The sequence below is a fragment of the Sesamum indicum genome, linkage group LG1, assembly GCF_026168435.1.
Source record: "Sesamum indicum cultivar Baizhima isolate 11 linkage group LG1, ASM2616843v1, whole genome shotgun sequence".
Lineage (NCBI taxonomy): Eukaryota > Viridiplantae > Streptophyta > Magnoliopsida > Lamiales > Pedaliaceae > Sesamum > Sesamum indicum.
Window position 1 is genome coordinate 17,442,967 of NC_142657.1, and position 22,537 is coordinate 17,465,503.

General features: G+C 35.2%; 1 protein-coding gene across 3 annotated transcripts; it reads right to left on the reverse strand.

Annotated features, from left to right (window-relative positions):
* Window positions 1–495: 495 nt before the first annotated feature.
* SPP (Insulinase (Peptidase family M16) family protein) lies at window positions 496–18,147 on the reverse strand. 3 transcript variants are annotated; one of them, XM_088878554.1, is made up of 25 exons: window positions 17,675–18,146; window positions 16,055–16,246; window positions 15,229–15,470; window positions 14,545–14,743; window positions 14,034–14,081; window positions 13,741–13,848; window positions 13,428–13,616; window positions 12,995–13,294; window positions 12,263–12,364; window positions 11,406–11,540; window positions 10,977–11,201; window positions 10,520–10,723; window positions 10,111–10,281; window positions 9,276–9,425; window positions 8,737–8,874; window positions 7,922–8,149; window positions 7,647–7,799; window positions 7,343–7,466; window positions 5,280–5,445; window positions 3,710–3,830; window positions 3,537–3,617; window positions 2,142–2,243; window positions 1,809–1,959; window positions 1,577–1,708; window positions 496–814 (listed from the first exon to the last, which is right to left on the reverse strand). In XM_088878554.1, the coding sequence occupies exons 1-24, from the start codon at window positions 17,876–17,878 to the stop codon at window positions 1,617–1,619; spliced, it is 3,825 nt and encodes a 1,274-aa protein (XP_088734680.1). In that variant the 5' UTR covers window positions 17,879–18,146; the 3' UTR covers window positions 496–814; window positions 1,577–1,616. The 3 variants fall into 3 exon arrangements, with proteins under 3 accessions (XP_088734680.1, XP_088734684.1, XP_088734685.1); XM_088878558.1 differs by having other exon boundaries at window positions 5,280–5,412; window positions 17,675–18,145; XM_088878559.1 differs by lacking the exons at window positions 496–814; window positions 1,577–1,708; window positions 1,809–1,959; ... (2 more) ...; window positions 3,710–3,830; window positions 5,280–5,445 and adding an exon at window positions 5,462–6,310 and having other exon boundaries at window positions 17,675–18,147.
* Between the last annotated feature and the right edge of the window lie 4,390 nt (window positions 18,148–22,537).

Genomic DNA, 22,537 nt, shown 5'->3' on the forward strand with positions numbered 1-22,537 from the left:
CATCATCATGGATTGAACATCATCATAGCAAAGACTACTCTTATCCTCATCACTTTTCAAATCATGCATGAGGTGAGAAATTCTCTCACTTGTGCATTGATAAATTCAAAGACGAAAATTTCTAATAACAAATTATTTGCAAGCCCTCAAATGCTTAACTCTTAGGCTACCTTCAAGTAGAGATAATGTAATAAATGGAGCACTAACCCAACTTTGAGGGAAGTGAAAGAGAAAAGTATATGACAGGTGAGTTAGATTTCCACCATGTTTGGATGCTCTTTTTTTGGTCAAAGAGAAGCAAACTTTGGAGTCTTTTTATCAGTATTGTATATTGAACGTAAAGCGATGATAAGTTGATTTCAAGACTTACTAAAATGTGAACAGTAGCAGCGGCAGTGATAATAGTCCAATTCGTACACCACTTGGAAATTTGCAACACAACTTTTTCAAGCTGTTTGATATATAGTAAAGAAGCATATGTAATTGCGCAACATATTAACATCACAGAAAAAACTCACGATTTTATTCACTTTGTACCGTCATCAAGAATCAATCATCTATAGATGTTATTCATCCCATCCCTCTTGAATATACAAAAGGGTACAAAGTACAACAATTATGGAGTTGATCGCATCTAAGACTGCTTAGCTGCTATCCATGTAATGTTATATTCCGGCGTTTTCCTAAACAGGCTCGAGTTTCCTAAACAGGCTCCTGCCGAGCCGTTTCTTGGCCTCTGATTCCACAGTAAGTCTAGGAAGCGTTGTGCATGAGAAAGTTGGAGCAACCTTTCCAATGGAAGTATATCAACCTGCTGAACGAATTATGATGCCTTCCATGATGAAAAGATTTAACAATGTATAGAATAAATGGATATTGACAATCTTAAAGTTCACCTCATTGCTTGTTCAAGTAAAGAAAAATTTAATGTAATGAAGGTCTGAATAAATGGTTCACCTCATACTTGAGGATCAATGGTTCACATTCAACCCTATTGAAATAACGGGTAAGATTTTTTTTTATGATAACAATCAATGGTTCTTATTGCATATTATAGTAAATCTAAAAATTATCTTCCTATTTATTATAGATGGGAACAAAATGCAGGGATGAAGTCATGGGTGTGGCGGCAAGACAACAGCGACGATGATGGCACTACCGCGATGATAGGTTGTTTGGGAGAGGTGACTAGGGTTTAAGAATTGATTTGGGGATTCTTTTGGCAAAGAAGACGAGAAAAGAATAAAATTAAAAAGAAAAAAGAAAAATCAGATAAAATATAGATTTGAAAACATAAAATGGCAAAGGGTATTTTTGACACTTCAGAATTAAACTCTTAATAAATTTGCTGAAGGTAACAGTGTGCTGCTTATTTGAAATGCCAAGGGGGTTATTCGGTCTTTCTTTTGTTCAGGGGTTTTTCTTACCCATTACCAATTTCACAGGGAGGTAAAATTCCATTTAACCCCTTGTAATGATCACTATATTGTAATTCTCCATTCCAAGGTTGTCTTATTTTTAATTGCTCTTGGTTATACCGATATTAGGTATTCAAATTGGTATCTAAGAGATGTACCTTATGTATCAGCCTACGCAATTTGCTCGTATTACAAACTTCATGTTGTTGGCCGTGTCATTGTGGATGATCCCCTGCCCACTGGAATGACACTGTGGAGGCCGTCAACCAATTCTTCCTCCAAAATGGAAGCTGTAGAACAAATTAAGTATCATGACTTGGTTACCGAGTGTTGACTACTAGCGGAAGTATCCCACAGCTTTTAAGCTCATATTATGACATTAGACATCACCTGTGATGGCTTCCCCGGCCTGGGATCCAGCAACTCCGATGCAAGAGAACAGTGAATTTTCATCTATCTTCAACTGCTCATATGCAAGATATACATCTTCAATAGTAGCAGCTTCATAGAGTGAAGTCAGATCTTTGATGCAAGAAATATCCTGACAGCAAGTACAATAAACATACCGTCATTCTCACACATCGAGTTTTTTGCAAAAATCGAAGTTGTAAAGATGCTGAAAAATTTACTTCATTCCAAAGCTTGACTTGTCATGGATACAAATTATCTATCATATGATTGATGCATTCATAAAGTTAACAGTAAGACTATTTCAAATAATACCTTTCTTGGGACAGATGTTGCTTGCAAGTGAGCCATCAATCCCAGCCAATATGCATTTGATTTTATTTCAGCTTCGTGACGCATAAGCAGTGTTCGTCTTGCCTGTATATGCAGACAGAGAGTTTACTAATGACAGACCATATCAAGATTGCATCTAATGCATAAGCATCCAACGAATGCTCACCCGCCACAATAGAAATTAGACTGCACTGAGGTTTTCTCACCCACTCTCTACATTCTGAGTTTACGGGATTTACCACACTCTGAATTTATGGGATTTACCACATACTTTGGAGCTTTCTGTTTCTTTTTCACTTTTTCCTCACCTTTGGGTGTTTTTGGTAGGGGTAATTGTGAGGTGGGACAAGATGGCCGGCTTGCATGGAAATATAAGAACGAAGCAGTCTACCCAGTATCAATAAACATTTGGAATTCTAAAGTGACTGAAGCAACCAAAACTTGGAATGATTTACTCTATGTTTGCAAACTTAGTTGCAGAATCCTAATCACTCCAAATGCATATGAGAAAACATATGCACATGCGACAAGCCATGTGAAAGAAGGCACGTCCACAAGTTAGAGCAAAAAACCAGCTCCAGGACATGTTTCATCAATGGAGGATGGTATTTGTGCAAGTCATTAAGCAACAAACAGAATCAAACATCGTTTCTTACTCTTTATCAAACAATCAACCTGGTGTTAACCAGTTATTCCACTAAAGCATACATTTCTGTCTCTTTCACAGCTAAGGTCAAAGTTCACAAAGAAACCTTGTTATCAAATGAACAACCACTCGGCTTACCCCTACACTTGTCATATTTACAGTAGCAAGTCAAATTCAGGAAGAACCCTTGTTAGAACAAATAATTTCAAAACAAGGAGTAATGAAATGCCTTTGCAAAACTCAAGTTCAGTTAACAGCAGCATTAGGGGGGAAGGAAAAATTCTTGATAGCTTATAAAATGAAATATGATGAACTTGAAAATAAAGCACTTTTTACTGGCAATTATACGAAAAATATTAGCTTGGCTTTCAATTGCCAAAAGAAGAAATCATGCAAATGCATTAATTACAAAACCAGCATGCACACACAAGGCACACTGCATATTCCTTACTCTCGGAAATAGGGAATGGATGTTGACAACAACAATCATGGAAGTCAACATTCCAGCCCTAGATAACATTACACCAACTCTAGTAAAACCAAGGCTAATGTGTGAGATGCTGGAGCCTCCAAGTTTACCTCTCACATGCTATATTTTCTATTAAAGCACTAGGATGTTCCCAAACCTTTTGAAAATTAGTGGCAAATATTCTATTTCAACCAAATAGAAAGAGAGAGAAATTTTGAAGGTAACAATTACCACAGTACAATCATTTTGTGAAGAAACTCACCCTGTCCAACTCCCTTGAGGCAATTTTGTTGCTGAGCAGACCTCTAAGGACATTCTTGCAAGCATCGACAGCTTTATGTACCTGTACATGTATTGATTAGATTGACATAGTAAGACATCCATAAATAAACATGCAAATTATAATAGGTGATCATATCAAAAGAAAACACAGACCTTTCCAGGGGTTGATGTCACTGAGATTACATACCACCCAAGGTTCAATCGATCAAACAGGTTTAGTTCAAACGATACATCATATGTCAGTCCAAGAGAATCCCTGACTGTTGTAAAAAGTCTGTACAAAGACAAGAAAAAAAATTACCAAAAGAGTGAAAACAAATTCAACTAAGCATACATCTAATCAACACAAAAAAATGATACAAACCTGCATCCATCAGTATCCTAATAAGTCAAACACACCACAAGCCTTCTGAATTTGACTTCACGACACCCACATTAAAACTTATCTATGTATAATAGGGTTTCACAGTTCACATAGTCTATCACTTTCTTTTCAACTAAAAGGAGACTTATAGTGCTTGCCCCGATAGGACTGGACGCTGTACTAAATAGTTATAAGATATAAATCATGTTATGCACCATGCTCGACCCCCCTTTTAGGACAATGAATTCTGCTGAGAAGAAATGATGTGGCATGCCATCGCAAGTAGTGAGTTCATCAGACTCTAAACAACTCCAGTGTTGCACCAGGATTTATAGTACTTCTGTTGTTATTGTTGTTACTGGTGTTACTACTCTGTAAGGTAGGTGGGCTAGCAGTCCCATCTCCCCATCTGCCCAGCCCCCACAAATACACGCACACACGCACATATATATATATATATATACACGATTTGGCAAAAGAATATATCAACAACAGTCCATGTAGCTGCTGCAAGGGGCTGGTTGAGCTCAAATAACCAAAACACATTCATGCATATACATACATCACGTATAAACATTGATTAAAAAAGGAGATGGTTTTGCATATAAAATTGCAAGTATGTAATGGACTGCCAGCAGAACAGTACTGTGTGTCAATAAAAAAATAAAATCACATGTAGATTTGGAAGTAGCAATCACCATGACTTGAAAACTGGAAAACTCGCATAAAGTTTTAGATCATCCTATATAAATTCTCAAAGCAAAACAAGAGCATTGAAGAAAAAAGTGGATGACAAAGAAACAAAATCAAAAGCTTTCTACACACGCTATACAAAAGCAAAAACAGATGTTTAACCCTCTGGTAAAACCCTGTTTCGAAAAAGTTTCCTGCTCAACGCTGTTCAAAAGTTTACGGAATAATTTTCCATGGCTAGAATGATCCACATCATAATCGAGTCAGTTGATGGATAATATGGTGATGGATGGCCTATAAGATTAAAAAAGGGAGAAAGAAATTACACGGATAGAGAAAGGAACAAGAACTCTACCATCTCCATAAAGTTGAATAATTAGAAAGGGAAAATCAAGCATGGAAACTCTTCTGCTCCTTTCTAAGCCAACACATAAAACCGTACCAAATGCTATATAGGAAAAGCAATTCTGGATACAAGTAAAAGATAATCTACTGCCAAAATTTCCTACACTTGGAAACATGCATGGGTCAACAAGTACGTTGTCAATTTTGTATGGGTCAACAAGTGCAAGCAATTCTTGATACTCATACAACAAACTCACCATTGTGGAATAGTATAACTACAATAATAAATCACCGCATTCTAAACCCATATCCATAAACTACCTGGAATTTACGATCTCTTGCAACAGGCCCATTGTGATGGCAAAAAACAATGGGTGAGCGCGCAACTTGCCTTGCAGGTTCTTTTCAGTGATCTCTAAACCTCCAGGTTGTTCTTCAAAATTTTGATGTTCACCTGGACAACGATTCATCAATCCATCTTGAGATGCTAACAGATCATAATTAGAATTTCAGAAGCCTGCCGTAAACTTAGAAAAGGTCTCCATTAAAAGAAAAATAAAAAATCTAAACAGTAAACACAAGTTTTTAGGGCACAGTACTAGCAGCGTGAGCACCAATACCAAGCAGCAGAAGAGCCATTGTTGTATATATTCATCAAGTAACAGCATCAGATGTAGAAAAAACACTATCATTCATTGATGTAGCTTAAAAGGTTCCTTGTGAGGGTCAACCCATCTAACTTAACCGTCTCATATGAGGACAGGATATCATTTGTGAGTTCCTGTAACATTGCACCAAGGTATACCTCATTCCAAATGCTTAGCATTGGTAACAATCAAAACCACTCTTCATCTTCTAATTAACAAAAGCATTATAACTCCGTTAAATTGCTACTTCATAAGCAGCCTCCTCAATTATATGTCAATACTGGATACAAGTCAAGTATATGCCTCCAATTTCTCAAGGGAAGTTGATAGGATATGTCAATATAATAATAACTGGAGTCATGTGGCATCTTCAGAATCAACACATGTATTGCCAATTTCATGACCTAAGAGAGCAGGATGCATCAAATGCAACAACATACAATAACAGCACCCGTATCACAAGACCAGAGCATCTAAGGACCAAATAAAGGCACAGGTTAAAGCTCCAAAATATGCTCAAGAGTACTAACTGCTATAAGGTAGAAAATTATCACTTTAGATGCTCCCTGTTGAACATCAACTTGAAACTTCATAGTTGAACAAAACTTACTAGAATGATATTGTGTCCCTGGAACCATAACAGGCCTTTACTGGGATGGAACAGCAGGATACCTAACTCCTCAGAATGTAAATGGCTTATCGAAGCTGACAAAAGAATGATCAATCAATTGCTGATAAGTCAGCTTTTAGAAGCTATCCCGTAGAGCTAGCAATGGATTCAACAGTTTTTGCCCATAAATATATAGATTTGCCACTTGGTAAAAGCAAACTTTTGAAGATGCAGTGACAGTTCTAATTTTCTGTTACACTGTACTTCTGAATGCTATTTCTTTGCTTTAACATTGGCCTGCTGCTCTTTCCATATCAGAGAAAAGAATAGGCAAACATCTTGTCATCCCCGTTGTTACTAACATTACGAAACATAAATCAATTGCTACTGCACAAGTTTTTTTAACTTCATTTCTGCAAAATAAACTGTGATTAGTTTTTTTCTGTTTCCTTTCTTCCTTCCCCCTCACCTATTTTCAACTCCCATATCTCCCACAGCCAGACACCAAACCTTTCCAGCACCAGCAACCTGGCAAGAATGACAAGCAACAATCTTTTCCTCTGGTGCTGAAACGCTTGCAACTTAGGCTGTCTCCAATAAGAGTATGTTTAAAGGAAAAACGATTGGGGTTTTTTAAATACTTTGTCTTTCCCAAGAAAAAGCAAAATCCAGGTTCGAAACAGCTCCAAATTTACTACGTAGTGGAAACATAAACCATATCACACAGTGGAGACTTAACCTACTTCACTTTTGACCTCCTAAGCTCCTAAGTTTTGCACTTTTAGAGTTTGAGATGGTGAACCTACAGATTCTAGACTAAGCCAGATATAGTGTAGAAAAGCAAGAATCATCAAGAAATCATTTTTCAAGGCTATTATTCTGTTTGCGCCTGTGCACATCTACATGTTGGATCATGAATGCTTTCAGCAGTTATAGAAGATAGCACCACCTTTATGCAGTCTATATTGCATAAATACATAAAATATTGATTTTTTCTTATAATTGTGTCAGCCAATATATGGCAACATTTACATAAATGTAAAAAAGAACAGCTCAAGGCATCATGTGCATAGCATTAGCACTAGGAGAGAGGTTTAAACAGAGTACTATATACTGCAACAACTTACTAAATGCAGGAACGTTGCTGACTGACTCAAGAAGGTTCTTCCCCTCAAAAGTAAATCCCCAACGGTTTGGTGCAGGCCCTGCAACGTAAGCACATGCACGCTCATCTGTGTCTTTCAGAAATACCTGTAAAGCAGCTAATGAATCACAAGCGCAAACGCAAACCATAACAAAGAAAATAAAACAACATCAAGAATAAACAAGTAGGAGCCAAGAGCTTACTGAACAGCAACTTAAGAATCAAAAGCAACATTCAAATTTCACTAGACAAAACTAGATCATTACAAAAAAAAGTTCAATTCTTACTTGTTGATGCTGTAAATCAGCAGTATATGGTCGAAATATGATTGGGCTGTACTTTTGTGCTCTCTCAGAACCTCTTCTTTCTCTAACTGTACCTAAGTACTCCAGAATACAAGACTCGATATCCTCTTCTGAGAAGTCTCCAACAATACTCACCTGTCAAAAGGACAAAAAATTAATATTTGGATGATAAGACCTTTCACATGGTGAGGTGTTAGATTCAAAAAGGTCTTAATAGCTCTTTAAACAAAGTAACGAAAAAGCCTGAAGATTCAAACCTCCATATTGTCACTAACGAATTGATTCATCACCGCATCTTTGACTTGTTCTAGTGTTAACTGTTGTAATGAGTTTGGTGTGGGCTCAACAAACCGTTCATCTCCATCCAGCATAGCAAGCATGAGTTTGTGGGCCGTGGACCGCTCTAAACTTTTTGGAATAGAACGGTAATAGGACAGGTATAACTGCTTTGCTCTATCAAATGCATCATCCAACCAAACACTATGCTGCAAAACCATCATATATAGACACTCATGAAAAGACCTAGAATGTTTCTGAAATGCACCCAAACCTTCTGTCACTTAATCCCAACTTCACCAGCCAGCAAAAATGGAGAAAAAATGGACTAGAAACAGTTACCGAGGAGTTATCAGCTTCTGCGAGAATACTATAGTTGTTTAACTAGAAAAACATGTAATGGACCTCAACTTATAGTAGCAAACTGTTATTCAAACTAAAAGACAAAGACCACCCATCTTGCACACACTATTAAAGGTACATAAATTAGGTTCAAGAAACCTGAGATTGACCAGAAGAAACCTTGAAGATTTGTCTTCCTCTAAGAAACTATACCCATTTCAGCAGAATCAGCTATGTTCTATCCCCAACACGGCCCAATCCATCCAACTCATAACCACGCCAGGGGGAAGGGGAGCGGGAAAAAGCAGCAGAAGATAATTACTCTGGGGAAAAGTGACTATAAGAATAAATAACTAGCAGCCACATTACTTCACAACTGACAGAAGGATGAACCAGGCCCATCATGTAGACACTTCAATTAAAGTTTACAAATGACAGAAGACTTCAGGATTACCTCAAGCACCATGTGAAGTAACTGGAAAGCAGCACGCATCCCCTCATCTCTTAAAGTAAAGCGGAACTCCATGCATATGAATTCTTCGGTTGACTCCAGGGAGCAATTTATAAGATGGTTCACACAGAACAGTTCCACCTGGAGAAAGATATTGTGCATTTTAGCTTTTCCAAAAAACCATGATGGCAAGGAAAAAATCTTTTTGCCGCATTTTACAGATTAAAGACATTTTAAGATCTTGCATGATAACATAGGTTAATGAGAAAAAGAAAAAGGCAGAAGATATGTTGGATAGAGAAAATAGAAAATCATACAAAGTATACACGGAACAATATTATCATTGGTTTTTTTTACCCCATCCGATTGACACAGAAAATAAAAGACACATAAACAACCAAAACCACCTGAAGTTAACGATAGCAAGAAGGATAACTACAGAAACACCCCCACCGAAATTCATCTCATTTTATGATAGAACCAACCTGCCATGCATGAAAAAAGAATAATGAAGTAGGAAACAAAAGTTTGTGCTTTGTCACCTGCTCACGCGAGAAGTTTCCCACACGTCCCCCTTCACTCAGAGTTCGAACACCTACAATAACAGCTCCCTTGGCTTCATCAGTTTCAGCTGCTCGTCCACCACCAACTATAAGGCGCATCACACCACTATTGGCTTCACTTTTGGATATCTATTAGCAGAATAACAAGAATGATATGTAACCATTCTTCAAGAAAACTACGGTAAAATATTGAGAATAATCCCATAAGTATCTATTTGCAAAACATCTAAGATCACAAAAGTAGCATAAGACTAGCATGATTACTATTGCCAAACACTTGTGAAATTCTCACCATCACGGCTTATGATTATGACTTTTGTCCAGAAATATTGAACAGGAACATTTTGAAGTAAAAGCATCCTGTTGTAAAATATGAAACTGCAATTTCAAAGTTAAAAATTTTAATGACACTGCTTCTTAGAACCTTTAGTTTCAGACTAACACTAAGCGCTTGCTTCATAGCTAGAACAGAAACCTAACTTTTCACAGCCAAAACACTGAAGTATGTATTAATTCTGGTGCAAACTATTCCATCAAAATAGACCTTGAGGTTTGAAGAGCCAAAAAGAGCAAGAATGCTGGAGAAAATAGTGATATGTGAGACCAGATGTTTCAAAAATCAAGTATATAGAGAAATTCTTCCAATAAAACTAAATTGGAAACAAGATCATGAACTGAGTTTCTGAAGCAACACTTAATTTTATTCCTAAAAAGGAAAAGACGGCAGTCAATTACAAACTCTGAATAGAAGAATCAGAAAAACTTCTCAAACACAATGAATATTTAGCTTATTGAGAATATAAAAATTATTTACCTTGTAATTTACAGGAATGCCATTTGAAAGACGCCGCTGCACAATTCCCGTATCCTCGTCATAAACCTTTGTCGTTTTCTTTTCTTGGTCAACAGGAATGAAGGATGGGTTTTGCTTCAACCTTAATTCTTGCAGCTGTTCTGAAGAGATCAACTCTTTTGGTATCTCAAGCTGCAGAAGCGAGAAAAAAGTTTTAAGTCAAATAGGAACTGGGCGAATGAAGAAACTTCCCCTTTGCCTTCTACTCCTACTCTTCTGTAAATGGGAATGACAAGAATTAACAGAAGCATCTTCCGAGCACAACTTTCTAAAGATGAAAACATAAAAATCTCTCTCCAACTGGAGGGCAATGGCCCCAGGCCCGCCTGATGCCCCTCTTACAACATATAAAAGCCTTCAAGGTAAATACCTCGGGTTCAGCCTCTATGGGTTCCTTCAAACCAGCTTCAATAGCATCCACAATCTCTTCTGGTTCTATCTTGAAGTCAGTTTCACCAATTCCATCGATGTGCACTTTCTTTGGCACACATGCAACAATTGCAGCTGGGTGCGGCGCAGATGGTTTCCCATAATCAGATATGAACTCCAATACCTCTGCGCCAATAGAGTTGACCTAAGACATATCAGAAAATACAACATCAGTATGCAAACTTCATCCTAGGAACATCTACAACTTTGCAAACTGTGAGTTTGCTGTTGATTACTTCCATATACATAATGAGGAAACCAATAAGTCTGAGAAGGTAACTGTTCATATTTCAAACAATTTTGACATATCATGATTTGTCTGCTACATGTGAAGGCAAAATACAAAAAGCTACCATTCAGGTAAACCAATGGGATTGGAAGGAAAAGGCAATAATTACCTCCTCAAGAGTAACTGTACCAGCAACAGCAACCAAACTATCATGTCCTTGCCTCTGATCCATCACAGTGTGACCGAGTGCATCACTTTCCATAATGAAATCTAAGTTATCCACTGAGGATACATTGTCAATCATAGCTGCTAATTGTTCACTATCTTTCAACAGGGCATCTAGATAACGGGCTAATTCACCATTAGTAACACCAAATTCTTTAAGCCTTCTAACCTGAAATGCAAAGCAAAAACATAAAGGATGACACGATAACTGGAAAACCTAACCAAAAACTAAACTGTTTCAAGAAAACAAAGAGAGAAAGGCAACAAATGGGATCCTATTATTCACATTGAATACAGTATCTGTAAGTGGCAACAAGGTAACATATATGATTGTAGAGAGAGCATAAGAAAGAAACTTAGAGAAACAACAAACCTCCAGCACAGCAACTTTGATTGCATTTTCCCAATTTTGAGGTTCTGCATTGACAGTAAGAGTGGTTACTGTACAACCTTCTCTTCCTGAATCACTGTGATCCAATTCCACCGACGTAAATGGGGGATTCGAACTCTGAAAATTCTTCAGATTAGCTTCAAATACAAATAATGAAGACGCAAACTAAAACACCAACTGCTTAGACAAGATTGACAATAGCCATGCAGATAGACACCAAATCAAAGTAACTCCAGGCCAACATTGTAAAATTAATATCTCATGGAACCACATACAAATTGAACTATGCAGTGAATATACTGTCAGAATCTTTCAGAGACTAAGGATGACAGTACTTTTGATGCTGAGCAATTGTGTTCACAGTGCCATGAGGAAGATAAAAAATCATTCCATGAATCAGGTTACCTTCAGCTTCATTTCCTCAAGAAAACTAATGACTGGTTGCCTTTTCAATAAGTTCATAGTTCCAGTGACCAGTCAACTCAGTCAATGCATTAGAAGAGGCACACCGAAGAAAACATATGATTAGTTATTTTTGGCACTGACAAGAAAAAAGATAATATTTGTTACTTTTCTGCAATATACTACTTGCCTTATATTTTTCTATAATTGTCGTTGACTATGCCTGGATTTGGATGAAAGAACGCATAAAGAGGAAACATTGTATGTCACTTCTCCTTTTCTTAAATAATTAAGAAAGAAAAAGGCGCCTCATGAATTTCACAAGCAACTTAAATTTTGACCTGAGGCAACATAAAAGCAAACCATAACATACTAGAGGCAGAAATCCCAAGACGGCTTCTTGCACAAGAACCAATTGAAAGGAAAAGTCAGTGCACCTGGTATCTTGTGTTAATTCGGAAATGCAAAGCAGAAAGAAAGATCCTCTTCATCAGCACATTCCGCAAGTCACCATATGTACGAACCTTGTTAACAGGGATCTGAGAGAAAACAGCAGTAGATTCATTATGGTAGAAATTATTGATAAAGAAAACTACCTTTTTATTCATCTAAAGGAAATGGAACATCAGCGAAGGACTCCAGGTACTGCTACTCCATGTTCTTAAAAACGTTGACTATAAGCATAAGCCGTGGCAATCCATTACCATCTCTGTATGGGAGAACAGAGAAGGTAGTGACTGCCTTCAGATATTAAAGCTTCCAAAACCAGCACCAAATAATCAACTGCAGGTCTTCAAGTGCACAGGCTAAGTAATACACGTAACCAAATAACTAAAACACAATTCAATTTTGACTAAGATAGCTAACCTTTTTTCCTGTTTTCTCTTTTTTCTTCTTTTGTACTTTTAACATCATCCTTGCCCATGTAGGCAATTATGTTCATAGTATGATGGTAAATCAGAGAAAGGATGCCTTTTAATCCCTAATGCCCCCAACCCCCACACCAAAAATATAAAGAAGAAGAGCAGAATAGAAGATATGGAAGGAAAGAACACTTTCAAGAGTAACTATAATAGTCTATGCACATAGAACAAGTCCCAGTAACAGCATAAAAGCAACGATGCAAAGAAACAAATTTCAATAAATACTTAAGAGAGAGGAATACAAACCTTGCAAAACATATTAATTGAGAAATTCTGAAGCAATTCATGCTGAAATATTTGGGGCAGCTTTGCATCGGTGTAGCTTCCAGGAAGGGACCAATTGTGTTGAACAGGAGGGCGAATAGCATGCCTTTCCTTTCTAAAGTTTTTTGATGATTCCACAGAATTGGATAACCTTTCCTGAGATAAGCCACTAGCCAGTCCAACTGACAACTTAGGAACAAGGAAACTGGCCATCGCACCAAAAGCGCTTGGTGTAGGTGAAGCAGCTACCTCACTTTCCATGCCCGTCTGTCCAAAAACTGCCTACAAAAGACTTGGATATTACCTACTACTTCTGAGGTAACTACAGAGAAACTAAATGTAGACACAATAACAGACGGATGCCCCAGATCAACATCATCTAGAGATAGTTAATCAATTGAGAACAATTGCATACTTCAATGTGGTTAACCGTCTTTGAAATGTCATCAATGTCCCCAACGATGTATAATGTGGCATTTGCGGGGAAATACCAGCGCTCATGGAATTTCCTGATTTTATCGGCATCCCATTTCTTAATCTGCTCCTCCAATCCAATAGGAAATCTTTTGCTCAACTTGTTCTCAGAGTGCAAGTGTTGCAACAACTGTACCAACAAAAGAAATGAAGAATTGGGTTAAAAACAGATAGCAAAAGGAAAAGAAATTTGGTAAACAATGAGATAGAGAAATAAACATAAGTTATCTATGTCCATCTATTGTGGTAAATACCTGACAATCGACACGGTATTCTATGGTATTCATCATTTGTAGTTCTGACAAAATTGCCCTTCTCTCCTTTTCAACTCGAGAAGCCAGAAATTTGGGGTGAAAAGCAATCTATGGCCAACCAAAAAGAGATTCATAAAGAAACCAACTTCAAACAGCATATAATTGGAAACATAGTAAATTATGTGGAAACAAAAGAAAGAAAGTTGAAACCTCATGCATAGCCACTGACATAGACAGGATGAACACAAAATTTAAATCATATCTAACCATTAAAAGCAAAAGAGTGGCTATACCTCATTCAGAGCATCCAGAACAACTGGCACCAAATCACCTTCAGAATCCTAGAGATTGAAAGTTCAATTATATTAGGAATATAGAAACACAATGCTGAAAAAAACACAGTAAACCACTACGAACAGAGACGAGACTAACAGAGAAGTATCATTTAAAAGGACATCAGCCAGAAAAAAACATGAGATGAAACTAATGGTAACAGTTATATAGATGCCAATACGTTTATGAATAAGTATCCAATCCTATTGTCCTTGAAAATAACTACTTTGTGAGGCAAATCAACCATCTTCATCTTCACATTCACAGTGAGTTTTGTCCCCTCTAGGACAGTCACAAAGAAAGTCAACTCTGTTTCCTCATTTTCCTGTGCTTCTATGGTTGTCCCCCACATCATCAGTATAATCATCCGTTTCACAAGGAAAAATGCATGCAATCAAAAGTAGAGAAGGATATACATCGACCAAAGCGACGAGCCCATCCTCACAAGCAAAAGATGGAAACTGCACTAACCTTTGTACTGGTTGGTGAGTGAATATGAAACACTGTGTGATGAAAATCTGTGTAAGCATTAGATCTTGCCCCAGTTCCAAGAAGTTTCTCACGTTTCTTACTTCCGAGGAATGCAACATGTTCGATCATATGAGCAATTCCTTGCTCATCATCTTCCTCATCAATGGAACCCACGTGAACTTCCATGTGAGCTTCAAACCTATACTTCAAACCTTGAAGAATATTAGAGAGGTGCGAGAATGACAGAAAAATGATCTTTCTTCAAATTGTAATACCAGTATGGTCGTTAGGGAATGGTAAATATTTTTCTCCCCCGAATATTGCTTCTTTCCCACCATGACACATTCATAATGCTCTTAAAAATAATTATAAGTGAACAAGAGAAAGAAAGAGAATAAGAAATACTTCATAATTCTAAAATCAAGCCATTAAAGAAGAGATGTAAACCCCCCCCCCCCCCGGGCACCTTGTTTGAGCAGAAAAATGATGAAAAATGGTGAGGTCAACATTCATATATTCCTAAATGGGGAGAATTTATTTTCACACCGCAGTGCAGATTGCAATGTTTCATGATTTTCTTGAAGAATTGATTAAAAACTCTTACAATGTCACAGTAAATTCGGAACAACCTAAAAATACATTTATTGCATCCAACTGACTGCAAAATATTGTAAACAACAGTACCTGTTAGGAGGGACTTTGTTCGGCAGAATGAGGTAGCGGAGCCCATTCTTCAGTTGTCCTCTGTGCAATTTCGGGTGAGAAGGAAGCTCAAATCTCAAAAAGTTCTCAAATTCTTTTCTCTCTACTTCTGATTCTAATAAGTCCAAACCCTCTTTCTCCATAATACCATCAGGCCATGCTGTACTTGCTGCATGTGGCTCTTCAGGGCCCACAGTGGCATGTGGAACATCAAATTGTCTAACCTGGCAGGAACAATCAAATAGAAGTGAGTTCAGACTATTAGAAGATAAATGATGAAACTTCTTGAAATTACAGATTAACCATATAGAACATGCCAAATGCTCGACACAAGAACCAGATACCAAGGGAAGGAATGAAAACAAAATCAGCATAAACGCACTTGTTTCCCTAAATTCCCTTCACTCTCCTCAGAACTCGCCATTCCCTTCCTTGCCTCAAAAAAACCATCCTAAAAAAGGACAACGATGCTGTAGAAAAGCAGTGTTGGATAATGTAAATATTTGCTCTGAATTGTGGTGTGGATGAAGAAAGATCCTCGAAATTTTGAAAAAGATGGAAAATGGGGTGGAAATCAATTGTAATCATAGAATTATGATCAAAGATGAATATAATCTATAAGTAGCAGAAAACAATTGACGCCATTCAAATCTCCCCACTGCCAATTTAGCAAGAAGAAAATGATATAGAGAAGAGACATCACAATTTTCATACGAATAGTAATCAGACTGGCTAACAACTTGTCTTCATAGATTCACCATCAAGATAAAGCACTGGAAAAGAACTACTACAGTTACCAATGCCTTACATTAGCATAATCAAGTTTGTGCCTTGGCAGATGAAAGGTTGACTTGTCAACAAAGAATCCGGAGGTGAATCTGTTCACATCAATTTGCTTTCTTTTGGAAGCATGGAAGCAAGTCACTTGTTGACACTTATCTGCTAACCGTGACTGAGGTATCAATTCATTGAGCTGAGAAGAATATCTTCTCCCTGTAGTCTGCAATAAGGGACACCATTAGCAAGATATTATAGTCAGTAGGGTGACAATGGAAAAAGATAGTACGCAAGTCAGCAAAACAAAGATTCCTTGAAAAATTGAAATAATTTTATGTATAATACAAACTAGATAAAAGCCATTTCAACAAATTTCAGACAGGAACTTATTACCTTACTTAGCTCCAACCTATTTTCAAGACTTAGGACAGACATAATTCAACTGTGTCTTTACCCTTGTCAACGGTTGTAACATGTATAAAAAGGTCTACTTAATGCAAACGGAAGCAATGTTTTTGCGTCGGCTGATGATCCAAGTGCACAAAGCCTTACCCTACAAGCAGGGAGGTTTTATTGCTAGAACGTGAAGCAATGACCTCAGGATTTAAAGAGTAACCTTTACAGAGTGCCACAGTGTCTCCTGTAACAGCATTAACCTGTGCTAAACAACAAATTCTGTGATATTCCGTGATCTTAAATTTCTTTGCACCCTCTAACGTAGTTGTCACAAGTAACTGTATCAATCTTGCAGCGGAACAAGCTAATAGGCCTCGACACCCAAGGTTTCAAATTAAGAAATGAGGTAATTAAGCATTCAGAGCTCTTTCTGTCTCTGCTCACAACTGTGGAGTCTGTTTTTGCATAAATGACTAAAGACTCCAAAATGAACTCCAGAGGAAAGAGCCTCCAACTCAAATATAACCTTCCTATCTTAAACCTCAAATTTCCATTTTTCCATGCTATCATACTACAGAGGACTATACCAAATCCAAATTCTGGTGACTATTGATCATAGTTCAAAATCGCAGCGTCGGTGACAATATCAGTCTCAGTAGACATTGTTCCAAATGAGCCACAGCGGATCAAGATATTATCGCATGATACGGAACAAGTACATTTTATGATGTTATAAAGGTCTAAAACAACAATAAAATTATAAAATAATATGCGAATAACAAAAATGTCTACACAAACTCGAATTGTACTAAAAAACAGTTCATTATCAGTAGCACTAATAAAATATAAATTACACATGTAATAATACATTAAGCAAATAACACCACAAGAACTTTCCAAAAGAATACTGTAAATGTCATGAGTGCATACCGCATTCATTATAATATGGTGTTAGCGGTAATATCCGTACATAACCCATAATGTTGTGGCCTCTATCTTATAACCCAGATAAACATATAGATTAGAGATAGTTAATATCAACTAATCATAAAAAGAAACTACAATTGTCAATCATATAGATAGTTAAAGCATGAGTAGCCAAGTCCTCAAAACTTCAATATTCACTCCATATGAAAAACCAACGCACACAAAAGTCCATAATCCCGCGTTATACATAACAATTAACACCCTACAAAATTTCCCAATAAAAACAAATGATAACAAGATTGAAACCCTTTCATACAAGAATTCGCACCTTAGTGCTAACAGGAACCGGGTAGCTGGGCCGAGTCAGCCGACCCCTTTGCGGGCGCCACGAAATGGGCTTCTTTGATTGTACCCGGAAATTAGCAGCAAAATAACTACACTTATAACTATCTCTACTTTCAAAATAGCAATTATTGGCATGAATCTGGGCTAAAACCGGTTTTGTGTTGAATACAACCGACGAGGTGTGCATATTTGTGACGATTAGCGTTTAGTCAATGAGTCCCAGATTGATAGAGGTGGTCAAGAATCTCGAGCGAAGGGAGAAGAGTAATCTTGGAAGATATTGGGATGGGAAAAGAAGAAAAACGCAGAAGAGTGAAAATCTTGGGGTGGTTGTGTGTAAAATAAGCAGTTTTAACGGTGAAGTGTAGAGAGAGAAAGAGGGTTGTGGTTGTGGCTGGGGCGCCGTGGCCGGTGTAAGTGGTGGCGGTTTCTCCAAATTGGCTTAGATTTTTTTGTTTTTCCACCAAAATATCATACTAATTTTGTTGTTAGGGATGATCATTATTTTCTTTGCATTTTTATTTTTTCTTTTAACACTAATTCGAATTTTAATTCATCTTGATTTTTTCTTTATTTATATTTACCGTATATTTTTTTTTTATTTTAATTTAAATTCGTTAAAATTTGACGCTGCCCAATATTTAAAAAAAAATAATTGTAGATCAAATTATTTTTTTATGCATTAAATTGCGGCATGTGAACCTATACACATTATCATATGCAAGATCATTTCATAAGTACTATGCACAATTTATACATTAAGGTAATCAATTATCTTTGATAATGTATTTTAATGGCATTGTATAATATATTTATTTACAATTAATTAGATATTTATGTACTCATCTCTTGTTGATATGGAGCAAATCTATTGCTTCAAATAATGTAAAGCGTTCATACTTCTTAAAGTTGAAAATATATAGAGAAAAGTGTCTCAAGCTAATGTTCGAGCATAAAGACACTGTAGCTCTAAAGTAAATCATGTTATACTTACAGCAAAAGCTCAAACAGCGTTTAAACCAAATGATATTCGTACTTGACGCATGTGGATAAAAGAGAATACCGAATGGGATGGACAACTCTCTCTAAAAAAACACAACAAAATGGCCCCATAACTTTAGGACAAAGGGTGCATTACCGCACAGGAAGTTGCAAGTAAACCCATAACACGAGTCTCACAAAGTTGTAAGATCATGTATTGATTGATGGCCGTCCAAAATCAAAAAATCAAGAAAGTTGATGAATTAACGATAGAAAAACCGACAATCGAAACTCCTGTGAATGACGACCATAACTATTGCATGCCTAAAGTAATGAATTCCTTGTCAAATAAGTTCCGACCCAATTGTTTTTTATATAAACCTGAAAAAAAAATTACTATCACATCTTAATAATCTATTTTCATAGAAAACATTTGTTTATAGTTCATATATACTATCACAATTAATTTCCATATAATTTATTTTCTTATAAAATTTTCTACTGTTTCTTATATAATTTCTGAGTTTGACAAATTCTACATGAATTTATTTAGCATTTAATAAAATTAGCACCCAACTTTTCATTTATTGACTAATTCCAGGATTTATTGTCATGGCCCATTTGAGTTTGATTGGTGGGCCTGGACTAAAAAACAAGTAGGCCGAAACAGGAAAGGCCCATAATAAAATACTGGGCCCGATGGAAGTGGATCAGCATTTCCTAGGTGACATTCACTTGAATTGGGCACTTATCAACTTATTTTGATTTTTTGCGGTTTGTTAATAATATTATAAATATTAAATTATTTCACCAAATATTTTCACTTTATTTTTCTTCTCTGCTTTTCACTTTTTGTGTTTAACTACTCTCAAATTTTGCTCCTACATAATTTATAATGTTTTATACAATTTATTTCACCATAAATTTAAAAGCTACTGCAAACGTTTCAGACAATTCATTACGGATTGAATTGAAATACTAAGTTGATTTTATAGACGCTTACACAATTAACGGGCCAATATTTGAATATTATATTGAAATGTCGTTTTGGTCGGTTTATAAAATTATTTACAATATCCTATAAAATGTTTGAAAGTTTATAAAAATTATATAAAAGTAGTTAATAAAATCCAAAAACGAAATATATAAGCTTATAAGTTCTTAAAAAGTATTAGAAATCATAGCAAACTCATTTATTTTTCATGTATGTTAACTATAGAAATTATAGTTATACAACTTCATAATATTATTGTATTCTTTTAATATTTAAGTTAAATTAATATATAAAAAAAATCTAAAAACCATTTTATAAGACGTGCGAGCTTATAAAGTCGTTTAAATAAATTTACCCAAACAACCTCTAAGTCAAGCCTAATAGTTCCAACTATTCAGAAGACTGCCACTAGGCTGAAGATTCTGCATAAATCCAAATTTACCGAACTATTCATAGTATTATCTACAACATTCCATGTCTTCTAGTTCCATCATCTGACTAATATTTTTTCGTTTAACATCCGCACCGTCCATCATAGGTATTGTAAGAAACATTTTTGTATGTTTTTTTTTGTGAAATTTATACCAACAACTTATCTTTCTGTATTTGAAAAAAATATGTATTAAATATAACAAAAAAAATGAATTATATCACATTAATATAATATAAGCAGCCTATTTCCTGAAAGCGATAAAGAAGGGGACAAGAATTTAATGTTAAAAAGAGTGTGTCTGATTAATACAACTTTAAATTATTTTAAAAGGAGTGATGGAATTTAATCTTTATAGGGACATATCAAGTGGAAAAACTTCAAAAATAGTGACTAAAAGTCAATGTCCTAACATGGGTTGGGGTCCCATTTGCAGTTATTTTGATGTTACCCTTTGCGTGTATGATGGGCTTGTCAATGTCACTTTAATAATTATGGCTATGATTCTTTTCCCATATTATTATTATTATTTTTAAATTTAAATTAATCTTTTTGATTGGATCAATTATAATTATTATATTATAATTTCAAGCATTAAAAATTAATAATTACAGTGAGACAAACAATTACTATTAAATTATACCAATATCTATGCATTAATGGGATTTAAATTTATGATTATAAGATTATTGAATCTCAATTTCGTCAATTAAAAATAAATTTTATTTATTTTTGGGTCACTTTCTTGTTGACGTCAATTTATATTATTATCCACATATTTATATTGGTTGCTTCGTCTATCTAAATTCATTTAATTATATGACTATCTTCATGTCTATCTCAATTAGATATTTTTTTAAATGCAAATTGAATTTAAAAATATTAAATAGTGTGAATTGCGTAATATAAAATTTATTATTGATATGACGTGATATATATTATTTTATGTTTTCACACCTAATATAAGAAAAGTCCATTTCAATCATACGTGTCAGAATATAAGAAAAATAGTTTAATATTATCGCATAATTATAAAAAGAAAATTAAAATCTATTAGAAAAATATAATGATTAAATTAGCAGCAATAAAAAAAAAAAAGAAAGAAAGAGAGAGAATATATTTATTAAATACTATTTTTTTCTCTTAAATAAATTATTATCATGAAAAAAATACAAAATAAAAATAATAATAAGTTAGATATATAGATAATTGGAACATGGTCATATGTAAATGATAAAGACATAATAAACTATAAGAAACAATCACATTTACGCAACGTCTCTTATCTCTACTCTCCAACAAATTCTATTTTTATTAATAAATATAAGAGCCGAAAAACATATTCTCAAAATACTCTAATCTAAATTTTGTCTAATTAATTAGGTCCAACACATTTATACATTTATCTACGAGGATACGTAAAAATGATCTATGTGCCAAGGATTTTTCCAACATTTGAAAGATTAAGATGACGACACGTGGATTTATATAAGTGTGAATATTTAACCCTATAAATATTTTAAAATTATTTTTTGGACTAAGGTACGCCATCTAATAAAAATATATTCTATATTTTTTCCCTCAATCTTGCATTCAACAGACTTTTAGTATCTGGAGATCCTAATTGGGGACCGTCTAACAAATCTAATGTTTGTTTGCTTATTTCATATATCAAATATTTATTCAGATTGAATTATTATTGAGTTCATTACGATTTCAGATACGAATCAATCATGTATTTTTATTTATTTTTTAAAAAATATGTGTTAGTTATATAATAATTTATTACATTAATTTGTCTTTTTGTTGTCTATGCGATAATAGTTATTAGTATATATGACACTCAAATATATATATATATATGTGTGGACCTTTCATATTGTAATCAACCCTATAATTTTGGAAACAAAGGCGCCTTATCTTTGTAGCATGAGTCGACTTTCTCATGAAAGAGGTACATGGGCTGGTGGGGCCCGGTTTGGGAAATGGAGCACCCACCCACCCACATTTGTTCTATTCGAAAGATCATCAATAAACCTGTGGGCCAAAGGCTGTTGATGGGTCTGGATTACTTGATTCGAGAACCTTGTGCCAAGTCAAGATCCGAATTTTAAACATGGGGTGGGGGGTAGAATTTGATGCCATATGGTTGATCCTTATTTCATTTCATCTCTCAAACTCCATTTATTATTATGTCAAAGTCTAAAGTTTGAAATTACTATTATCCGCTGCAATTCGTGAGTTATTGTCTGCTTATATTAAAGATTTTTAAATTTATATTTAAAAAGGACTTTTGATACGAAGAAAAATTGAAATTTGAAAGTATATTTATTCTTTATTTACAATCTATATGAGATGCGTACTGTTATAAAAAGGTATAATATATTAAAAATCAAGAAATTCTTATTTTTTGCACATGTATAAAATGAAGAATATTCTCA